This window comes from Schistocerca gregaria, chromosome 2, assembly GCF_023897955.1.
Source record: "Schistocerca gregaria isolate iqSchGreg1 chromosome 2, iqSchGreg1.2, whole genome shotgun sequence".
Classification (NCBI taxonomy): domain Eukaryota; kingdom Metazoa; phylum Arthropoda; class Insecta; order Orthoptera; family Acrididae; genus Schistocerca; species Schistocerca gregaria.
Genome location: NC_064921.1, coordinates 754,175,901 through 754,200,768, shown reverse-complemented (window position 1 = coordinate 754,200,768; position 24,868 = coordinate 754,175,901). Strand labels below are relative to the sequence as shown.

Sequence of the window (24,868 nt, the reverse complement as noted above, 5' to 3'; positions counted from 1 at the left end):
AAAATAACACTCTTCGATATAATTAAATTGCAAGATGTCTGTGCGAGAATGTAAAGGAAACACAAACATGTAAAATAATTGTTTATTGGCAGAGTATGTTATAAAAATGTTCATTCTTCTCCATTTATGAAACTAAAGTAGCATACAGAATAAATACTGATATGATGTATTCAAGGAAACTGAAAATGTTTTGTACACCTGACTCATATTCATTCATCAGACATTCACATTAGTCACTTCCTGACATCACAGTTTTTCCACTGGAAATATAATGGCAACATAATTTGCAAAAAGTTTCACACTTGTGACAATAAGATGATATTTTGAAGTATTCACAAAGTTGTTCACATTATATTACATTTATGTTTTTTTATAACATTCTATTCTCTTAACGAATCACTAGATTTCAGAAGTTTATTGTGACACGCAGTATTGACAAATTTACAAAGTATCTTTTAGTGCACAAACAGTTACATATTTTGATTTGACTACACAGACTGATGTTCTTGTTGAAATAATTTTATGATGTCATGACAAGAAGATAGCATTTGAATACAGACGTGGAAAATAAACTGACTGGTAGTGACAAGAATGATATTGTGAGCATAATAACAGTGAACAATATACTATATCATTACTAACATAATTTCTATAAATGAAATATAGATACATTGATATGACAATAAGTAACAACTTCAAAATGTAGCAAAGATAGGTCACAATAAATTTTAGTCCCCCTTACAGGAGAACAATAACATCAGATAAAAAGAAAACAAGGTCAGTGACAGCTGGTGAGGCTAGTATGGCAGCATAAGAACATGGTGCCTCTAATTAAATGTGGTGACACACTCCGGCAGCTAGTGTTTAGATGAGATACAAACATTTACTTCTTCATGGCTTTCATCAAAATGACACACACACACCAACAGAGGTGTACCAATACAAAATAATATCAACCAACTCATAACAGTTGACAAAATTACAGTCAACGCCGACTGAGGCATATTCTTAGACCACTGGCACTGTGACCAACCTTTGAAATAGTACACACAGTGCATATAGTGCCCTTGAATTGTGGCATAAACGTTGCTTGGCAGAGTGGGCATCGAACTTCAGGTTTCCCACGATATACTGGCTGGAATGTGCGTGCACAGAGCGAAAACGGGTTGTGTTCATCATACACCAGTTGGTGTTCATCGACAGGATTTTTATCACATGCTTGTAATATTTTCCTCGCTTGCTGAGCCACTTCAGGCCTTGGACCCAACTCAAGGAGACGTCGAGCAAAAGATGCAGCTGTCTTGTAGTTTTTGAGACGGAAAAACAAATTCAATGCTGTACGGAGGGTCAAAATCTGGTGAACAGGTTGAAGGTTGCAGTGAGTGAAGTACGCAGCCATTTCACAAACCCTCTTCTGCTGTTCAAATGTTTCCTTTGGGTGTTCTTTACGTTCTAGTTCCATGAGCATTCCAGTAATATATTCTTTACATATCTCTAAAAGCTGATCAGCTTCAGCCACTTCTTGCTTAGTGTCAACAACCAGCAGTGGGACCCTCCATATGATGGATCGCATCTTCTGTATAGCATCTGTAAATTTTCCCAGGGTGACAAGTTGGTAGCTCATTTGCAGTGCAGATACGAGAGTACTAAGCTTGAGGCCTATTGCTGGAAGCCCATTTCTGGGTCCTGCATCCTTCCAGTTACGTTGTGGGTAAGCACTGAGAGACTGCAGAGATGGCAATGCAGCATATGATGTACGTCGACAAGCATAGGACTTCATCACCCAGTACTTGATGGGTTCAAAGACTACAATTGCAGCCTGATCGAATAAGAGTCTACAAAGAGACTCAAAGTTTCCTGCGAGCAAATGGTCCATTGGCAAACTAGAATTGTTCAACCAATGCTGAGGTGGAGCAAGTCCCCTGTGAGGTGTAGCAAAATAGCCTTCTCCACCAGATGGACCAGTTTCTTCAAGTTCAGGCGGTAGTTCCAAATCGTCATCACCAACATCCCATCCACCACCCTCTGTGGCTGTTGGTCCCTTTACATCAGTTTCACCACCTGCACCTTCCTCCTCTTCTTCCCAACCCAATTCAGCATCAGCACCCCAACCACCTGCATGCACAGGTTCTTCTGCTGCATCTTGCATTACCACAGCAGAGACAGTCTTTCCACGTGACAGAGCTGTCCCATCAAAGAACCCTCTTGAAATTGTGAGAAGTGGCCAATTAGTTTCAGCTTGTAGAATTGGTACTGGTGGTTTGAGAAAAGTTGCATTTGGTAATACATCTGGTATTTGTTCTTTCTCTGGATCAAATTCAGTCGCCAAAGCTTCAGCTGCAGCAGTAAATCCATGTGTTGCTGCTGTAAGATATGCTAGAGTTTTTTGCCCACATGTCTTTAATATTTGTATTCTCTCTGCAATATTTCCCAGTACCAAAGCTCCTTGATATTGGCCAGAATAATCTTTCCGTATTTCAGCAATCTTTGTCATTTTGCGAAGTTTTTCAAGATTTCCGGTAATTAAATACAAAAATGAAAGTTTATCAAAGTTTTTAGTTCTCTGGTAGCACATTTCAACCACTTGGTGATTACCTTGCATTAGTGCAGCCTGTCCCAATTTATCCCAGCAAGCTTTATCATCTAAAGCTCGTGCTGCTTCCAGTGCAACTTCAATATTGCCACATTCCAAAGCTAGGCCAAATCTAGTTTTCTCCTCTTTCACAAAATGTAAAGCAACCTCCGGGTATCCCTTCTGTTGAAGGTAGGCAATGATTGACTGACCAACAAGACGGGCATTTCTAACCATGTGAAGCACTTCCTCATATCTGCGATTAATCAGTGCAAGCTTGAATTTAAACTCTGTTGGGTCAATGCTTAGAACACGTGGTTTGCACTCTCGATCAAGGCAGAATACTTGATTACCTTTCACTCTAGTTATATAGATAGGGAGATCCAATGTACGTATTATTCCATAATCCCCATTTGATATGGCATACTTAATGTGATTGCTTGTAGTATAAATAAAAACACCACTGTCGTCCCATGCCCCAGACTTCACACGTGCTGTCTCGTGAATAGAGCACAATGATTTCAATTTGCGGTTGCATATATTGACAGTATGTTTTGCAAGCAAGGCAACATGAGTCATATCCACTGACCATACAACATAACGACATTTGCTTATTTTTACCTGTGCTAGTGTTCTTTTCTGCTGCACATCAAATAATGTCACCCCATCTGCATCACTAAGCAACAGCATGCCTGTTCCAGCATAGAATATTTCATCACAGTTTGGGGTCTGAATCTTCTTCGTTACTTCATTTTTCAGATTTTTGATAAGAAGTGAATGTGTTCTGTCCAACACAGCAAATCTGTTCCTTGCAACCCATATTGCAGTGACACCTGAAGATCTTTTACCATCTGGTGAATCGGGGTTTTGATTGTCAGTTTCTTTGGGTATTGTATACAATTCATATGTGCAATTGTCAACACTTGCACTGCGAGTACACAACAGTATAGCATTCTCTGCAGGATTGTAAGACATGCTGTGGACTGGTGCACGGGTTCCACCTCTCATGTGCATTACTGCTACATCTTTGGTGCTAGTGAATTCAAGTTTCCGCAGATAACGATCTTTAACATAGAAGAGTACATTTCCATGGACAGCATATGCTGGACGTTCACGTTCTAATTTGAAAATTATCATGCCAGAGTCATGTCCTGCAGCAAAAAGATTCAGTGATGGATGTGCAGCCAGCACCCAGAACCGCTCATGTTCTCGACGGAAAGTGTGCAAGCAGGTTCGTTTTGTGACATCCCAAACGCGGATGCTCTTGTCCTCTGAATTTGAAAGTATCAGTTCCTGACGAGGGTGAAACAGGACGCACGACACATTATTGTAATGACCGCGGCATGTATCTACTTCCCATGCTTTTGCATCGTTGGTGCGCCAAAGCTTGATCTGGCGGTCGTCAGCCCCGGAGATAATTAGTGGCAATGTGGGGTGGAATGCAGCCCAGTTGACACCACGATCATGACCTTCTAAAACATGCTTAACCACAGCATCAGCCTGCCCAAATAGGTCAGTTGCAGCCGGATTCTTCAAATGCTCGTCCAGTCCTCCTGGTCCAGGAGCAACGTTTTTCTTCCTTAATCCTGATATGTCCCACACTCTGACTGTTTGATCCAGGGAAGCAGACACCACCGTATCTTCAGAAGGGTGAAACTGGGCACACATCACATAATGATTGTGACCAGTTAGAACACAAATACATGTACGGCTTTGCCAATTCCATATACGTATTGTCTGGTCGTCGGAAGCACTTAATATCCATGGATATTCGTGGTGGAAAAAAGTTGTACGGATGTAATCCAAATGCCCTAGTAATGTAAATATGCAACGTCGCTGTTTGTAATTCCATACTTTAATCTTGTAGTCATCACCTCCGGATACGAAGAGCGGCTGTTGGTTATGGAAGCATATACCTCTTACCGGTCCTTCGTGTTCATCGAACTTGTCCAGCAGCGTGCACATACGATAATCCCACAACTGAATAACGCCACTGTGTAAGCTTGCGAGGACCCATGGTCTCTTCGGGTGAAATGACAGGCCTTTCACACGAGCTGATTTAGTTTCGAACTTCGTCAACATTGTTACTTCACTGGCTACAAACACAGTTGACACATCACATAAAACGTACGTGTGCAGTTTGTATCATCTTTGGCAATCAAAGTCTATAAAACAGAGAACCCCAGTTTCCATAGAGCCACGGCTTTCTTGCGATATCACACAGTTGCATTTTAAAGTGAGTTATTGATGTTACCACATGCACTACAGAGAGATACTGTATCCTAACTTGTACCTTTAATTATTTATATACGCAGATTACATTGAGGAAAAAATAAATACATCAGACTATTAGGTAGGTTTGAGCATGTCAAAGATTTTATTTTACTTTCAAAGGTTTTAATGTGAACATGTAAAGTTTACCAAACAATATGTAAACAAGATTTGCGTCCGGTGTGAAGCAATGAATGAAATATATTTTACGTCTTTATGCATTTTTTCTGTCATCGTTAGCGAAGTGCGCGTCTGAAAATAGAGAACGATGGATTATGATTTTAAAGTTAAAACGGCAGCGGAGCGCATCAAAGTAGAAGATTTATTCGAATTTGAAGGTTGTAAGGTCGGGCGAGGGACATACGGTCATGTTTACAAAGCACGGAGAAAAGACGGGTATTAACATTCAGCTATTAGTGTTGTAATTGTAACAGATAAATATTTTGCATTAGCCATACACATTAAAGATGACAAAACATCAGACTATGCTGTCTCCAATTCATATATTGTGTAGTTCGTCTGCCAAGAACGAATTTTTTGTTTACAGTTATTTGTTGTATTGTATTTCTTAGCTCTCAACACTTTCTCATTGTTCTTTTTTTAAATTTACCTAGGACAGATACCAAAGATTACGCCTTAAAACAAATCGAAGGAACAGGTCTATCTATGTCGGCTTGTAGAGAAATAGCGGTAAGTACAGTCCCTCTGTTCGGGAGATACATCTTATGCCGCTTATTGTTTACTAGGTTTTTCTAGGTATATGAATAGCCAAAGTTATATTTCAATTTTGTTGCAATATTTATGATTTGTTGCATCTCCTTTCAGCTTCTACGTGAACTGAAGCATTCAAATGTCATTAATCTTATTCGAGTATTTCTTTCTCATAACGATCGTAAGGTATGGCTGTTGTTTGATTATGCAGAACATGATTTGTGGGTGAGTAAGCGCAGTAATATTTTTGGGATTTGATCTAATGTCAATGATTCCATTATATCGAACAAACAACTAATAATTGTTGTTTTTCAGCATATAATAAAGTATCATCGTGCAGCGAAAGCAAATAAGAAGCCAGTAATGGTACCAAAGGGCATGGTTAAATCATTGTTGTATCAAATTTTGGATGGTATTCACTACTTACATTCGAACTGGGTTCTGCATAGAGATCTGGTGAGTAGCATATTGACATGAATATATAAAAAAAGTACATGGAATTCTGTTTTCTTCTAACTTATATTGTACTGAGGTGAAATGAAGAAAGCTCAGTCTTGACATTTCCATAAATCATTTACTCATTCTTTGGACTTAATTCAGACCAAATAAGCCTTGCTGTTATTTTTCAAATTCTCTATTCTCCTACTATAATTTTGATTATCCCTCAACAGGAAAAATCCACTTAAAGGACACAGTTAAAACCAAGAGAAATTTTATTTACAATACAAGAGTTTTGCTGTGTGCCATTCCAATAGATGCATTGGATTGGATTGATTTGGGGGGAGGAGACCAAACGGTGAGCCCATTGGTCTCATTGGATTAGGGAAGGAAGTTGGCCTTGCCCTTTCAAAGGAACCATCCCAGCATTCGCCTGAAGCAATTTAGGGAAATTATAGAAAACCTAAATCAGGATGGCTGGACATGGGATTGAACTGTCATCGTCCCCAAAGCGAGTCCAGTGTGCTAACCACTGTACCACCTCGCCCGGTCACAATAGGTGCATTCTAGTATGTGTCCAAATGACAGAATTCCAAAGAAGATTGCGACTTTTAAGTGATTTAGTGTTTCAGAAGTTCAAATCAGTAACTGCATCTTTGCAAATGAATGTTTTAATATTTCAATAGAATTGGAACAGATCTCCATGTATTTCTTCTTTTTAAACATTGTCTATAAACACACACATACATTTCGTATAAAGCCATAACACAACTAGGGCCTACTTCAACCTCCAATCAGTCTTGCTTCTACAACTTCAAGCCATCCAGTTCTGTCTCCATGCTTTTCACTTCTTATGGCAGCAGTACCTTATTACCTTGTAATTAACCTGCCGAACCAGCCATTAAGCAATATTTGTGTGATGTTAAGGCAAATGTTATCTTGATATGGCGAAACTATATTTTTATTACTCAATGTGACTTTATCTTTTGTAGGATTATTTCTTTTTTGTTTCATCACAGTGAATTTCCAGCTTATGAGTCCTGTAGATGTTGTTGTTCTTGTTGTCTTCAGTCCAGAGACTGGTTTGATGCAGCTCTCCATCTCTTGAGTAACTTACTGTTTTCATTTCATCTCTTTGTCTCCCTCCTCTACGATCCCCCCCCCTCCCCCCCCCCCCCCCGCCCCCGCCACACACACACACACGCTTCCTCCAGTACTAAATTGGTAATCCCTTGATACCTCAGAATGTGTCCTACCACCCAATCTCATATTTTAGTCATGTTGCAACACAGATTTCTCTTCTCCCCAATTCAGTTCAGAAACCCCCTCATTAGTCTCATGATCTACCCATCTAATCTTCAGCATACTTCTTTAGCACCACAGTTCAGAAGCTTCTATTCTCTTCATGTCTAAACCATGTACTGTCTGTGTTTCATTTCCATACATGGTCAACACTCCATACAAATACTTTCAGAAAGGACTTCCCGACACTTAAATCTATACTCTATGTTAACAAATCTCTCTTTGTCAGAAACATTTTTCTTGCCATTGCCAGTCTACATTTAATATCATCTCTGTTTGGACCATCATCAGTTATTTTGCTTCCCAAATAGCGAAACTCGTTTACTTCTTTAAGTGTCTCATTTCCAAATCTAGTTCTCTCAGCATCACTTGATTTAATTTGACTACGTTCCATTATCCGCATTTTGGTTTTGTTGATGTTCATCTTATATCTTTCTTTTAAGATACTGTCAATTCTGATCAACTGCTCTTCTGAGTCCTTCGCTGTCTCTGACAGAATTAAAATGTCATCGACAAACCTCAGAAGTTTTTATTTCATCTCCTGGATCTTTAATTCATGCTCCAAATTTTTCTTTTGTTTCTTTACTGCTTGCTCAGTATACAGATTAAATAACATTAGGGAATAGGCTACAACCCTGTCTCACTCCCTTCTCAACCACTGCTTCCCTTTCAGGCCCCTCGTCTCTTATAACTGCCATCTAGTTTCTGTACAGATTGTAAATAGCCTGTTGCTCCCTCTATTTTACTCCATCCACCTTTAAAATTTCAAAGAGGGTATTACAGTCAACATTGTCAAAAACTTTCTGTAAATCTACAAATGCTATAAACGTGGGTTTGCCTTTCCTTACCCTATCTGCAGTGAGAAGTCGTGGGGTCAATATTGCCTCATTTGTCCCTATATTTCTCCGTAATCCAAACTGATCTTCCTCGAGGTCAGCTTCTACCAGGTTTTCCATTCTTCTGTAAAGGATTAATGTCAGTATTTTGCAGCTGTGACTTGTAATACACAGCCACTGTAAAGAAACTTCTAAAGTAATGGAGATTACTGCATAATAGGTGTTGGTGGTGGTGGTGGTGGTGGGGGGATTCTTTGGGGGAGTAGACCAGCCAGTGAGGTCATCAGTCTCATCGGATTAGGGGAGGACAGGGAAGGAAGTCGGCCATGCCATTTCAAAGGAACCATCCTAGCATTTGCCTGGACTGATTTAGGGAAATCACAGAAAACCCAAATCAGAATGGCTGCTCGCGGGATTGAACCATCATCCTCTCGAATGTGAGTCCAGTGTGCTAACCACTGCGCCACCTCTCTCGGTCATAATAGGTGTAAAATAAAGTGTAAGGCTATAGATAGAGAGATTCTGAATAAAACCCATTGTGCTGTTGAGAGAGCAATGTGTTACGCCTTCAGTGAATACCATAGCAGAGTATTATCAAATGACGTTTCACAGAATCCAAAGAAATCCTGGTCATATGTAAAGGCGGTTAGTAGCACCAAAGTTAGTGTCCAGTCCTTAGTGAATGAGACGGGAACTGAAATTGAGGGTAGCAAAGCAAAAGGTGAAATGCTTCACTCTGTTTTCAAATGTTTCTTTACAAAGAGATACCCAGGAGAATTGCCCCAATTTAATTCTTGTACCACTGAAAAGATGAAAGAAATAAATATTAGCGTCAGTGATGTTGAGAAACAGCTGAAATGTTCAAACTGAACAAGGCTCCATGCCCCGATTTAATCCCTCTTAGAATCTATACTGAATTTGTGGCTCAGTTAGCCCCTCTTCTCACAATAATCTGTCACAGATCCTTTTAACAAAGAACTCTTCCCAGATCTAGGGAAAAGGCACAGCTCACACCCGCCTACAAGAAGGGTAGTAGAAGTGATTCACAAAACTTGCATCCAATACCCTTGACATTAATATGTTGTAGAATCTTGGAACTGTCAAAACATCGATCATGTGTAACCTAACTTTCACTTTTCTCACTGGACATACTGAAAGCTTTGATCAAGGTAACCAGGTACATGCAGTCTTTCTTGATTTCCAAAAAGCATTTGACTCAGTACAGCACCTATGCTTTTTGTCAAAAGTATGATCATATGGGGTATCAAATGCAATTTATGACTGGATTGAGGACTTTTTGGTAGGGAGGACACAGCATGTTGTGTTGGATGGAGATTCATCATCAGACATAGAAGTAACCTCGAATGTGCCTGAGGGAAGTGTGTTCTTGGTGTATATTAATGACCTTACAGACAATATTAATAGTAAAATCAGATTTTTCATAGAGGATGCAGTTATCTATAATGAAGAACTATCTGAGAGAAGCTGCACAAGTATTCAGTCAGATCATCTTGATTAGATTTCAACATGGAGCAGAGATTGGCAACTTGCTCTAAAAGCCAGAAATATAAAATTTGGCACTTCAAAATGAAAAAAAAATGTAGAGATATGGAATGGAATGATAACGTAGGTTCAGTCTTGGGTAAAGCAGGTGGTAGACTTTGATTTATTGAGAGAGTACTGGGGAAGAGGAATCAGTCTACAAAAGAGATTGCTTACAAATCACTCGTGTGACCCATCCTAGAATATTGCTCAAGTGTGTGGGACCCATGCCCAATAGAACTAAGAGGGGATATCGAATGTATACAGAGAAGGGCAGCATGAATGTTCACAGGTTTGTTTAATCCATAGGAGAGTGTCAGAGAGATACTGAAGGAAATGAATTGGCAGACTCTTGAAGACAGATGTAAACTATCCTGAGAAAGTATATTAACAAAGTTTTAAGAACCAGCTTTAAATGATTACTCTAGGAATAACAACCCCTATGCATTACTCACACAGGGATCGTGAGAATAGGATTAGAATAATTCTGCTTGCACAGAGGCATTCAAACGATCATTCTTCCCACACACTATAAGAACAGGAAGAAACCCCAATAACTGATACAATGTTTTGCAGAGTGTAGATGTAGATGTAGAACTCGTGACATTCTGCAGTGACGCTGTGAGGTACCGTTCACACAGGCTTTGCAAATTTTATGATGTAGTAGTGCAATTTGCAAAATGGTGTCATCCGTCTCACCTGACATGATTCAAGCATGTGTTAATGTAGTAGATGTACTCCTTCTGTTCCCTGATCCCATGATGATCCCAAAATGAAACTTTCAGAGGTGTAAGAGTATAGTGCAAGGAAATTTTATGATTTTTTTCAAAATTTTAAAAATATGACCTTTTTAGAAATTTTTAAGCACCATCATGTTGCATATCAAATAAAAGAACATCTAAAGAGCTTTAAAATTACACATTTTCCAGGTCTGTATCTCATCTGATTCCTGAGAAAATGTCAATTTACTACTCCAGGATGCAGCAATTTAAAAAAAATTGAAAATTCAATGCTTCATAAATGTTTAGTTAAATTACGAAAAAAAATTGTGGTTTTCATTCATAACTATGTAGGGACACAAGATAACTAAGTTTCATCAAAATCTAAGGGGTCAAGGTAAATTTTCATTCAAAATTGTGTTGATTTGACTCAGAATGATTCCATTCAGTTATTGATGCAATTCTGTGACACTGTAAATTATGGCTAATACTTCCTTTTCCAGCTGACTGGAGTTGATTCCAGTTTTGTTCAACATTTTAGACACAAAAGCTATGCTCTGTTTCATGTTGTCAACATTGTGGTATAAAAGTGCATTTGTTGCTATGGTGATACATCAACTGCAAGGACTACTGGATTTTGTGGGTCAAAATGCGTAAGACATGGGTCACTAAGCAGTGCATGTTTCAGTTTATGAAAATATTGGTTTGCATTTCAAGCCTATGTAAAAGGAACACTTCTACATCAGGGGCAATGCAGAGGAATAACAATTTGTGCTGTGTTCGGAATGAATTTGATGTAGTATGTCAGTGTGCCAAGAACAGCTTGGAGTTGTCTTACATTTCTAGGACAAGGTAATCTCCACGTGGTCTCCAATTGCTTAGTCAAGGGACAATTATCAAAGGTGTCAATGACATGTCCCAAATATTCAATTTCAGTATTGAAAAATGAACATTACATTCGAGTCCTGCATCAGTCAAAACATGAAAGGGAGACTCCCAACTTTTGAGAGTTTGTTCTGGTGTTTGTGTGGATAAAACTATGTCATCTAAATAGTTTGAACAGGGAGCAACTTTTGTTGTCATTTGTTGAAGGAAGCATTGAAACGATGAAGGAGCAGAGGCATTTCTGAAGGGGAGGTGCTGGTATTGATACAGTCTGACCAGTGTATTTACCACCACAAATGGTTTTGTTTGTTCATCAAGGGGAAGTTGAGGATAAACATTGACTAAATCAATTGTTGAAAAAAATTGTTCTGCTAGGTTATCCATAAACTCAACATTTCATGGAAGCGTGAAAGAATAAGCCACTGTTTGAACATTAACTGTAGCTTTAAAATCAGCACAAATTCTGATCTTCTCATTCTTTTTTTCTTGTTATCACAAGGGGAGATGCCCACTGACTTGCAGAAATAGATTTCATTAATTTCCAAGAACACTTGCAAATGATATATCTCAAATCATGACTACTATGTCACCAGATATCAATATTATGAAACAAAATTGCTATCTGGGGCCGTGATGATCACATATGCAATATATATAACCTGCAAGTGTTCTTGGAAATTATAGAGGTTCCAAAACTCAGATTTGTTCTACGCTGCTGAGTTCAGAATCAACTTCATCACAGATGGCATAGGATACCGGACAAGTGTGATAAAACTTACATTTTTCAATCACCGTGAGAGTAATATATGTGTAAAAATTGTTTGCATGTCCAGATGTGCCAAGAAACAAATGTCCGTATTTTCCATACACTTGACGAGTACTGACATGGGGGAGTTGCATATCAGTAGCATGCACATTGTCCTGAATATCTAAACCAAATACACGCCAAAAATATGGGGACTAAAATGTGACTGGGCTACTGTGTATGAATAGCACGGGGATAGCCATGTGCAGGTGTGATTTTTGTAGTTGAGTGTGTCCCAAATGCTCATAAGTATCTTGATTAGTCAGTGTTACTCAAACAGCGATATTGCAAATCTGCAGACAGATGAACAGATTGTAGTCTGTCCTCTGAATGGGACTACCTGTCTTTATTTGCAGAAGACTATCTTTGTCAAAATTGTAATTGATGAAGCTTTTAGCTGTGTGTCTGTTGGAGGAGGATTGGTTAGAATGCCGCATGTTTTACACTGAGCGTTTTGCTGTACAGTTCTGTTGCCTTCATCCACTGTTCCTGTGTGCATTGGCAGGAGGAGGGGGTACAGATTCAGAGTATCATATTTATTTCCTTTTTCTCAAGTGGAGATTTATGTGGAACTGAATTACATGTGTCTTGAACTTCTTGAGCTTCAATTATTTTAAGCACCTTATTGCGATGAGGATTGCAATGTTCTAAAATCTGAGCCAGTATTCATTTACCAAGGTTTTGAATAATGGCATCGCGAAGGATTTTATCTTGAAATTAGATTCAACAGAAGCAGTTAAATTTACAGTTCCTAGTCATGCCCTTGAGTGCAGCGATCCATTCCTTGTCAAATTGATTGTTATGGTAACATACAAAAACATTTCAAACTGGCAGCTGGTACATGAATCTGAATTTTGAAGAAGTTGTGTAATACTCAAATAATGTCTTCATAGGTTAGGGTTTGGGGCTCTAATTGAGGGAACAACTTGTGACACAATTGGAAAATATGCACTGTTACCCATGAAAAGAGAAAGAGTGCTGTGATTCACCTGATATGTTGTATCCAGCAGTGTGTTGCTCTAGCCGCATGTGGTACTCTGTGTTCTTGTTGTGCATCAAAAGAGGGGAAGGATGGAAGAAACGGCATCTGGCCACAGGTATTCTGTGCTACGTCGGTGATGTTTACTGTGGTGATTGTGCTTCCATCAGTATGCCAATAGTTGCTAGTAATGATCTCATTTGTTGACCCTGAAAGAAAATAACTCCATGGATTGCTCTCCAGAAATTGTCATTGCACACACTGTTTAAAGACACATGAAATAAATTTAAGTTCTACACACAAAAAATTATGAAAACATTTTATGATTTTCTGAACACTGCCAACTCAAGCACCAGACAAATCACCAACAGATGGAAAGAATCAGACTTGTTGCCAATTGATGTCTGTTGTGGAGGTGACCAATAGACAGTTAGACAGCTATGGAAAGGTAACACATGTATCTTCACTTACATCAACATGCATATTCCCCAATCCACCATATGGTGTGTGGTGGAGGGTACCTTGTACCACTACTAGTTATTTCCTTTTCTGTTTCATTTGAATATAGCAACGGAAAAATAACTGTCTGTATTCTGCGACACAAGCCCTAATCTCTCTAATCTTATCTTCATGATCCTTACACGAAATATACATTGGTGGCAGTTGAATTATTCTGCAGTCTACCTCAAATGCCAGTTCTCTACATTTTCTCAATATTGCTCCTCGTAAAGAATGTTATGTACCCTCCAGTGACTCCCATTTGAGTTCCCAAAGTATCTCTGTAATAATTGCTTGTTGTTTGAACATACTGTTAACAAATCTAAAGGCCGCCCCTGAATTGCTTTGATGGCCTCCTTTAATCCAACCTGATGTGTATCCCAAACACTTGGAACAGTACTCAACAGTGGGTCACACTAGTGTCCTATATGCAGGCTACTTTACAGATGAACCACACTTTCCTAAAATTCTCCCAATAAACTGAAGTCGACCATTTGCCTTCCCTACTAATTACCTTACATGCTTGTTCCATTTCATGTTGCTCCACAATGTTACATCTAGACATTTAATTGATGTGTCAAGCAGCACACTGATAATGCTGTACTCTAACATTACGAGTTTGTTTTTCCTATTCATCTGCATTAACTGGCATTTTTCAACATTTAGAGCTAGCTGTCATTCATAACACCGACTAGAAATTTTGCCTAAGTCATCTTGTATCCTCCTACAGTCAGTCAACGACTCCTTCCCATACACCCCACCATCATCAGCAACAGCTGCAGACTGTTGCCTGTCTGCCAAACAAATTATTTATGTATATAGAAAATTTGGGAATTTAAGGAGATGGGACCTGGATAAACTGACAGAACCAGAGGTTGTAGTGAGTTTCAGGGAGAGCATTAGGGAATGATTGACAGGTATGGGGGAAAGAAATACAGTAGAAGAAGAATGGGTAGCTTTGAGGGATGAAATAGTAAAGGCAGCAGAGGATCAAGTAGGTAAAACAACAAGGGCTAGTAGAAATTCTTGGCTAACAGAAGATATATTGAATTTGATTGATGAAAGGAGTAAATATAAAAATGCGCTAAATGAAGTAAGCAAAAAGGAATACAAAAGTCTCAAAAATGAGATCAACAGGAAGCGCAAAATGGCTAAGCAGGGATGGCTAGAGGACAAATGTAAGGATGTAGAGACATATCTCACTAGAGATAAGATAGATACTGCCTGCAGGAAAATTAAAGAGACCTTTGGAGAAAAGACAACCACTTGTATGAATATCAAGAGTTCTGATGGAAACCCAGTTCTAAGCAAAGAAGGGAAAGCAGAAAGCTGGAAGGAGTATATAGAGGGTCTATACAAGGACGATGTACTTGACGACAATATTATGGAAATGGAAGAGGATGTAGATGAAGATGAAATGGGAGATACGATACTGCGTGAAGAGTTTGACAGAGCACTGAAAGACCTGAGTTGAAACAAGGCCCCGGGAGTAGACAACATTCCTTTAGAACTACTGACAGCTTTGGGAGAGCCAGCCCTGACAAAACTCTTCCATCTGGTGAGCAAGATGTATGAGACAGGTGTCATACCCTCACACTTTAAGAAGTATATAATAATTCCAATCCCAAAGAAACCAGGTGGTGACAGATGTGAAAATTACTGAACTATCAGTTTAATAAGTCACAGCTGCAAAATACTAACGCGTATTCTTTACGGATAAATGGAAAAACTGCCGACCTCGGGGAAGATCAGTTTGGATTCTGGAGAAATATAGGAACAAACTTGGCAATACTGACCCCACGACTTCTCACAGAAGATAGGTTAAGGAAAGGCAAACTTACGTTTCTAGCATTTGTAGAGTTAGAAAAAGCTTTTGTCAATGTTGACTGGAATACTCTATTTCAAATTCTGGAAGTGGCAGGGGTAAAATACAAGGAGCGAAAGGCTATTTACAGTTTGTGCAGGACCCAGATGGCAGTTATAAGACTTGAAGAGCATGAAAGGAAAACAGTGGCTGAGAAGAGAGTGAGATGGGGTTGTAGGCTGTCCCCGATGTTATTCAATCTGTATATTGAGCAAGCAGTAAAGGAAACAAAAGAAAAATTCATAAAAGGAATTAAAATCCATGGAGAAGAAATAAAAACTTCTGAGGTTTGCCAATGACATTGTAATTCTATCAGAGACAGCAAAGGACCTGGAAGATCAGTTGAACGGAATGGACAGTGTCTTGAAAGGAGGATATAAGATGAAAATCAACAAAAGCAAAACGAGAATAATGGAATGTAGTCTAATTAAGTCGGGTGACATTGAGGGAATTAGATTAGGAAATGAGACACTAAAATAGTAGATGATTTTTCCTATTTGGGGAGCAAAATGATTGATGATGGCGAAGTAGAGAGGATATAAAATGTAGACTGGTTAAGGCAAGGAAAACGTTTCTGAAGAACAGAAATTTGTTAACATTGAGTATTGATTTATGTGTCAGGAAGGCGTTTCTGAAAGTATTTGTATGGAGTCTAGCCACGTATGGAAGTGAAGCATGGACGACTAATAGTTTAGACAAGTTTGGACTAGAAGAGAATAGAAGCTTTCGAAATGTGGTGCTATGGAATAATGCTGAAGATTAGATGGGTAGATAACATAACTAATGAGGAGATATTGAATAGAATTGGGGAGAAGATCAATTTGTGACACAACTTGACTAGAAGAAGGGATCGGTTGGTAGGACATATTCTGAGGCATCAAGGGTTCACCAATTTAGTATTGGAGGGAAGTGTGGAGGGTAAAAATCATAGAGGGAGACCAATAGATGAATACACTAAGCAGATTCAGAAGGATGTAGGTTGCAGTAGGTACTGGGAGATGAAGAAGCTTGCACAGGATAGAGTAGCATGGATAGCTGCATGAAACCAGTCTCTGGACTGAAGGACCACAACAAACAACATATAGAAAATAAGAATGAGACTATCACACTTCTGTGGGGCACTCGTGATGAAACCCTTGTCTCTGATGAATACCCACTGTCGACGACAAATACTGAGTTCTGTTATTTAAGAAGTCTTCAAGCCATTCACATACCAGGGAACCCATTCTGTATGCTTGTACCTTCATTAACAGTCAGCAGTGGGTTACTGTGTCAAATGCGTTACTGGAATCTAGGAATATGGGATCTCCCTGTTGCCCTACATCCATGGTTCACAAGACCTCATGCGAGAAAAGGGCAAAATGAGTTTTGCACTAGCGATGGTATCTAAAACCCTGCTGATTGTCAACAGAGGCTTTATCCTCTCAAGGAAATACCTATATGAGTTTCCTTACAATATGTACACTTAATAAATGAGATAAACATAACTTTGAAGTGCTGTAGGTTCTCCTGTGACACTGAGTTATATTCCAAGGGTATAAAAGTTTTTGATTGTAACAGATAGTCTCGAATGCTGATACAATTATGTAAGGCTTAGTAGCCTTATACTGTGTTGATGTAATCTCCTCACAGCAGTTTTCCATACTCATGTTGATAAGGTAGTTAGTGTGTTACTTAGTCAGTCAGTCATTTGCATGTTCCATTCATCATTTTGCATGATAAATTGTAATGATGTAGGACAAAAGAGGCTATAGGTCACCGAATCTGGGGACAAGCTCTGAAGTGTAGCTGCTTAAAAGAATTTGTCAGCCAGTCAGAGTTGTGTGCAGTGAAGTCATGTCAGTCCCCTGGTGGTGTGTGTGCATGTTGTCACCTGATGGAGAACAGTGAGTGATGGAAACATGCATCCGCCCGGTGGAGGGCCGACAGGAAGTTTAAAAATCTGTCTCCCACATGGCTGTGAGCAGCACCCCACATGCAGGTAATGAAGATGCCATCGACACTACAGTTCCTTAAAGTAAGTAAAGCTGATTGACCTTAGTAGCACTCTGAACATAAACATGGCAGGAGAAGGAGGTGAGTTTCAAAACACTTGGAATGTGTAATGTAAATCCCATGATGTTATTGCTACTTACTTTGTGATGTAGTGTGAGTGCAACGCCTCTCCATAGGTCACACTTCCTTACTTCTTTTTGCCTGTTGTTGTCGTAATTTTCATTTTTTTCTCTTTGTTTTATAACATATCTCTCTGTTATTTTGTGACTATCTCTCTTTCAGCAACAACATTTCATTGCAGCTTCCTTTCTTTTCCAGAATACATGTATGTTAACTCATGGAAAATGGGAAAACTTTGAGAATTTTCGGTAACTTTTATTTGACGTTGGCTACACCATAGGTGTTTTCAATTTATGTGATTGTCAGCTGTGGTCTTAAATCAGTTGTTTGATGTTTAACAGTAAGATATGTATGAAACATACATATAGCTTCTAGCTGCATCTTGGTTTGTGGCTATAATCAATTGTATTTGCTTGTACATTAGGCAGAAAAGTCAAGTGTATGTAACTGATCTTTCTTTAATAATTTATTTTCAGAAACCAGCAAATATCCTTGTAATGGGAGAAGGACCTGAGCGAGGCCGTGTGAAGATTGCTGATATGGGGTTTGCACGTCTCTTTAATGCTCCACTCAAGCCTCTAGCTGACCTTGACCCTGTGGTAGTCACATTTTGGTACAGAGCTCCTGAGCTGCTACTGGGTGCACGCCACTACACAAAAGCCATTGGTAAGCTTCTCTTGGTACACTACTTGTTAGACTTATTCGTTTGTTGTGCTTTCTTACCTGCTTAATGAGGGAATAACTTTAAGTATTGCTCTACTTACAACACAGGCTGTATTTATAACTACTGAAAGTAGAATTAACATAATCAGTTTTGAACCAAGTCACTAGATGTACACATTTTTACTTAGGCCAGGTTATAAATGAAGTATTGCGAAATATAATAAGCAATTGACATAACACGAAATCAGTTTTGTGGAAAATTTGACTGAGCAGTCTAGAACTGTCTGCTTTCTGTAGATTCCTGATACAAGAGACAACACACGACACTAACTGAACTTCACTGCACAGAAGGAGGGGGACTGAATTAGGTGTTTCTCATGACATACACATTACGAAACTAAATTTTGAAACTACAGATGGGCCATGTTGGTGAGGGAGGTGTGTATACTTACATGAACTTCACCACATGACTTACATGTTAGGAAAGTAAATTTCAGATGCTGGTGAGTCTCATGAGGGAGGGGAGGTTTGTACCTTATGTTAACTTTGTAATAAATTGCGACTTTTAAAATTACCAGAAAATGTACAAACTATGTTAAATAATTCAAAAGTTTGCTTTCTTGTAGCAGTTTGTATAAACAGCTAAGCATTTGTTTTGAATGACTAGAAATGGTTTTGCTTCAACACAAGTTGTGGTAAATGTGAAATGTCATGAATGTCGACACCATCTCGAAGGGTCTCTATGCTGATTTCCAAAATATATACACTTTTTTCCTATTTTGTTACTTTTGTTTCAGCTTTCCATTTGTAATCATTGTCTGCTGTGGCGGCCATTTTTATTGATTAGGGAACGAAACAAACACAACATTTTGTCTAGAATTAGGGTCAGTGACATTCATCGTAAAGTGATTGAAGGTTGTGTCCTGTGCCAACCAGAATGAACGTATTGTTGTAGCCTAATGATATTGCACAGTGGTAAGACACTGATCTCATATTAGGAAGGATAGCAGGTCAGATCCCTGTTTGGCCATCCAGATTTAGGTTTTCTGTGATTTACCTAAATTATTTAAGACAGATGTTTGTTTGAAAGGTGCAGCCAATTTCCTTCCCAGTCCTTTCCCTATCCAGGATTGAGCTATATCTGTAATGATTTCATTGTTGGTAGGACCTTAAACCCTAATCTTCTCATCTTCGTTATACTGTTATGGATGAAATGACTTGTGGCTGAACCCAGACCGAGAAAACTCTTCATAATATTCTACAAAACACATAAATATTTAAACCTCTACATAGTACCATATAATATTATATCACTTTTATGTATGTATGTAAGTTTTGTATCCATATACAAGATATTGCTTATGGTTAGTAACAGCAGGAATGCAAATCTGTTGCCTCTCTTGACCAGGACATATCCACACCATCGTCATCTATTTGAATGTGTTGCCGTATGGATTCAGTCATCTAAACTGCATCACATTTTGTTCGTTCATCTCTCTTTTGTAATTTAGCTGATATTGTATCGATCATCCCACTACATTTTTGGGTATTCCACCTATAAAATAATGTAGACAAAAATGTGTCCATTTTAGCTGCTTGAGCCATAAACTATTTCCAACAGTGAGACCAGATATTACAATGTAAATGTCTTCATTCTTGTTAGTACAGAAATCAAATTGATACATCCTGTATGAATTGTGTTTGTGAGCAAATGGTGGTAGAAGAAATGGACCAACACCTTTATCATGATTCATGAAGAAAATTTATTTATCACTTGAAGCCACAAGTTATATTGACATGTGAAGCACATTTTATAGCTACTGAAACTAGGTGAGCCATTTTATTTGGTTTTATTTTGTGCTTTCGGATTATGGCTTTGTGGCACTATGACTGAAACGAGAGCTAACATTTTTCCTCCACACTTGTATGAATTATTCTAACTATAAAATGACAATGTTTGTAGATCATGTTTCTGGTACAAATCTTTGCACTTGTAAACTAAACTTTATGTTTAAAAACTATGTAGTTATTTGAACTAACGGTACTCTAGTTTGAGTTCTAGTTATCAATTGCTTTCTGCTTTAGGATGATTATTGGCCAAGTTAATGTACCAGTATGAGCCAAAGGAGCTCTGCCGGATGTAAGTACACTAAAACTCAACAGCCATTAATGTTATTTATGTTAGTGCCTGTGGTACTTTTACTTTCAGGAAAAATGATGTTAGACACAAATTCTTATGTTTATGACAATATATCTGTGCCTTGATTTGGCATTTATGTTCATCTGTTTCTGTTATGTCACTGAACATTTGCAAATATGTTAAAACAGTTATTAGAAACTCTTATTTTTAATATTTTCCTGTTTTATTAATATAAAACACACTAAATACACACAAAAAATTCAAATGTGTAAGTGAAACTTATTCATTATGCTTGGTGAAATGGGTTCACTGTTCTGATTTAGTACTGTTTTTAGGAAATGTAAAACAATAAATCTGTAGCTTAAATTTCTGAAATATTATTAAACAGAGTATGTTAGGTCTACATATGCTCCTTTCATTATTTCTTTTCCACCAAAGTCTTTCCATTACTGTATCATAAAAATCATCATGGCTTTGAACCTTCTTGTCCTGTATATGGTTGCAGTGTCTTAAGCAGTGTGCCACCTGATTGGATCAGAAATACCAACAAACTCTTTCATACCAAATTTTAAATAGTACATTCAGATGGCATTTAAAAGCTAATTCACGTGTGAGAATAGTACTGCCATACCACTGTTAATTGTGGCTAAGTGTGTAAGTATCAGGCCACAAATCCAAGGATCCGTGGTTCAGTTCTTACTGAATCCTAAGATTTTTGTGTTATTTATGATTTATTTCAACTTTAGAAATTATTCGTCTATGTGAAAAATCCGCAATTGCACCATGGTTTCAAGTCCATGTTTAACTTATTTTTCCATGTAACTAGCTGGTTAAGTCGTGTCGCAGGTTGAAGTAAGGTAAGGGCATACAAACTCCAATAAAACCATGGTTAGTTAAGCATTGCTGTAGTCGAAGGAGCCATTGATTTCAAATAAGTATTAGCTGTTTTATTGTTAGTTACTTACCGAGAAAGCCGGCCGGTGTGGCCATGCAGTTCTAGGCGCTTCAGTCTGGAACCACGTGACCGCTACAGTCGCAGGTTCAAATCCTACCTCGGGCATGAATGTGTGTGATGTCCTTAGGCTAGTTAGGTTTAAGTAGTTCTATGTTCTAGGGGACTGATGACCACAGATGTTAAGTCCCATAGTGCTCATAGCCATTTGAACTATTTTTGAACTTACCGAGAAAGGTGGCACAGTGGTTAGCACACTGGACTTGCATTCGGGAGGACGACGGTTCTAACCCACATCCGGCCATCCAGATTTAGGTTTTCTGTGATTTCCCTAGGTCGCTCCAAGCAAATGCTGGGATGGTTCTTTTGAAAGAGCACAGCTGATTACCTTCCCCGTCCTTGGCACAATCCGAGCTTATGCTGTCTCTAATGGCCTCAGTGTCGACTGGACATTAAACCCAATCTTCCTGCCTTACTTCCTTCCATTGTTGATCACTGTTCGCACTCACAAGTGAGATATTAAAGTAAGCATTTGTGCTGTTGAAAAACTGTTAATACTAATCATAGTGGGCAAAATAGCTGACTTAGGCAAAATTTCTAGTAGGTTTTACATTGAGTATGCTGTTAATAGTTCAGTGTGACAGGAAGAGGAACATCGGTCACTCCAGTTTATACAGAAGCTAAAAGAATGGATATGCAAAATGACAGACAAGTAGATGGTGTGAATGTGAAAGTAGAAGTGCCACATCAACCTATTGTGGTCTAACACTGTTCACAAGTATGTCTACAGCACCACCATCATTGAAACTTGGGAGTTTGAGGATAGTGCCAGGTATTGTTTGGGACCGGCACCCGTACCCATAGACAGGCACTACAGCCAGAAACTGTATTGCACCACAAAAGTGCTGCTGCTCCTGTAGGCAGAGGAGGTGAAATATTGTCCTTGACTAGCACTTGTGCGGGTTCTGAGTACTTGAGTTCTTCATATTCATTGGTATTGTGCACTTGTGAACTGCATAACTAGGATATTGTAATTTGCCTCTTGTAGTGCTCTTGCCATTTTTACCTTGAAGATACCACAAAGTCTTTCATCTAAACTTTTCAGTGAAGGATTTAATGAAGATGAGAAGAGATGGCAAAAGTCATTTAATCAGCAAATGATAGTGAATGTGTGGCATGCAATTGAGTCCCATTGTTGGAGATTATCATTTGTTGTAACCCACCTTTGCCTAAAATATATTCCAAGGCTCCTGTCAGTGTTTGTACTGACATTGATTACATCTGCACAAAGTGGGAGTAATATGATAAGGCATCCACAGAATGAGCTACAGGGGATAGGCAAAATAATGTGAACAGTGGTAGTAATGGGATGGTCGTGTTTGGTGGTCAACAACACAGGTAAGGCACGTGTCGCACTGGACTGTGCATGTTCAGTACGGGCTAGGCATCAGTGCAGGTTGTTAATGAGTAGTGCACACTTTGTATTTGCATTCAGAGGTTGAGGTCAATGTGCAATGAAAGACATAAGAGAGGGCAGATTGTGGGGGCCTGATTAGCTGGAGCATCAGTAACCAAGACAGCCAACTTATTGAATGTTTCAAAAGCAACTGTTTCAACAGTCATGACAGCCTACACAAAACATGGAAAAACATCACCATGTAAATGTAATAGTGGGCACAAATTGAAACCAAATAACAGAGATCATCGTATGCTAACATGAATTGTGTCACAACAACACGAAACTAAGGTGGCTAAAGTTACTGCAGAGCTCATTAGCCATCTTCAAACTGGAGTGAGGAAAAAATGACTGTCTATAAGCCTAAGTATGAGTTCTAATTTCTCTTATCTTGTCCTTACGGTCCTTAAGCAAAATGTATGTTGGTGGCAGTAGAATTGTTGATACGTGGAATTGCTTTGATATCTTCTTTTAATCTGACCTGGTAGTGATCCCAAACACTCGAGAGGTACTCAAGAATGAGTCACACTGGTATTCTGTATGTGGTCTCCTTTGGGAATTAGCTATACTTTCCTAAAATCCTTCCAATGAACTGCACTTGGCTGTTCACTATTCTTACTCCTGACCTTACCTGTTTGTTCCAGTTGATATCGCTTTGCAGAATTTAGCATATAAATTTAACTGACATGGTTGTGCCAAGCAACACACCACTAATACTGTATTCTGACATTTGAAAATTGTGTTTCCCCAATCACCTGCATTAGCTTACATATTTCTACAGTTAGAGCAAGCATCACAGGAAACAAAAATTGTGTCTAAGTCATCCTGTATCCTCCTGCAGTCACTCAACAACAGCACTTTCCTGTACACTACAATATTATCAACAAAGAGTCACAGATTTCTTTTCACTTTCTACACCAGATCATTTATGTCATCTGAAGAACTCCTGAAAATACCTGTATCTCTGGTGAACACAGCCATCCAGTCTGACGTACAGAATTCTATCAGTAATGAAGTCTTCTTGCCACTCGTATATCTGGGAACATATTCTATATTCCTGGACCTTTGTTAACAGTCTGCAGTAGAGCACTGTATCGAATGCTTTCCGAAAATACAGGAATATGGAATCTGCCTGTTCCTGATGTAAGATATCATGAGAGAAATGGCCAAGCAGAGTTTTGCACAAGTGATGCTTTCTAAATCCGTGCTGATTTGTGGACAGAAGTTTTTTGTCTCAAGGAAATTTATTGTATTCAAACTTAGAATGTGCTGGAGAATTCTGCAGCAAACTGATATTAAGGAGATAGGTCTGTAATTTTGTGGCTCTGCTCTTTTACTCTTTGTATCTAAGGGTCACCTGCAATTTTTCAATTGATACTTCACACTGGGCGAGAGATCACTATAAATGCAAGCTAATTAAGGAACCATAGTCAGAGAGTGCCCTCTGTTAAACCAAATTGGGATTCCATCCAGACCTGACAACTTATTTGTTTCCAACTCTTTCAGTCACTTCTCAACAGCAGGGGCACCTGTTTCTGTGCCCTTCCTGAAGGAGACCTGCTACACCAACCAGCATTTTGGAGTCTTTCTCTCAGCAATTGTATTTTGAAACTTCATGCTTTGGATGTTGCGTTACATCTTAATTGTATCATTTCAGGTAATTGCTGAGTTGTTCTCTGTCTAAAACTTAGTGTGCTATAGGAAAAAAAATCTGAGGTAGAAATTTATCACAGTGAAAAACCCAGTAACAGAAAACATATGTTTCTCAATTGTTCTGTTGAAACTGATCAAATTGCAGTACTTCCTTAGTGAATTTTTTTCTCCCATCTTGCCCTACCAAAGGACAGGTCTCTGTTTACAATATTATCCTCAGCAAAATGTCTAACTCTAACCTACTTCCGTCTCATTTGTAGTGATAGTCTAAATTATATTTGAAGTTCCTGTAATGTTTCAGCATTAACTACTTTCCATCTACAGAACTATTTTGTGACTTTCTTGTTCTTAAACTGTTTTCATCAGTTTCGTGCCTTGTCTTTGTGCAATCTCTGCATTCTGTACTTAGAATTTCTATTACTTTACCTACCCATGCAATTGCAGAAATATTTGTGTGTAACATAGCC

The 24,868-nt window shown here is 38.7% G+C and overlaps 2 protein-coding genes across 2 annotated transcripts in view; one reads left to right on the top strand and one right to left on the bottom strand.

The window, feature by feature from the left end:
- Positions 1-68: 68 nt before the first annotated feature.
- On the bottom strand, positions 69-4,885 carry LOC126334941 (coatomer subunit alpha). The gene has a single exon (XM_049997683.1). It carries the CDS (start codon positions 4,652-4,654, stop codon positions 986-988), a length of 3,669 nt encoding a protein of 1,222 aa, XP_049853640.1. The 5' UTR covers positions 4,655-4,885; the 3' UTR covers positions 69-985.
- A 71-nt stretch (positions 4,886-4,956) lies between these two features.
- LOC126334942 (cyclin-dependent kinase 8) overlaps positions 4,957-24,868 on the top strand; it is a 54,750-nt gene continuing 34,838 nt past the window's right edge. Inside the window, exons 1-5 of the mRNA XM_049997684.1 lie at positions 4,957-5,239; positions 5,458-5,533; positions 5,669-5,779; positions 5,870-6,010; positions 18,014-18,203. Of these exons, the coding sequence (XP_049853641.1) occupies positions 5,112-5,239; positions 5,458-5,533; positions 5,669-5,779; positions 5,870-6,010; positions 18,014-18,203 (646 nt within the window). The 5' untranslated portion in view covers positions 4,957-5,111. The remainder of the gene's footprint in view (positions 5,240-5,457; positions 5,534-5,668; positions 5,780-5,869; positions 6,011-18,013; positions 18,204-24,868) is intronic.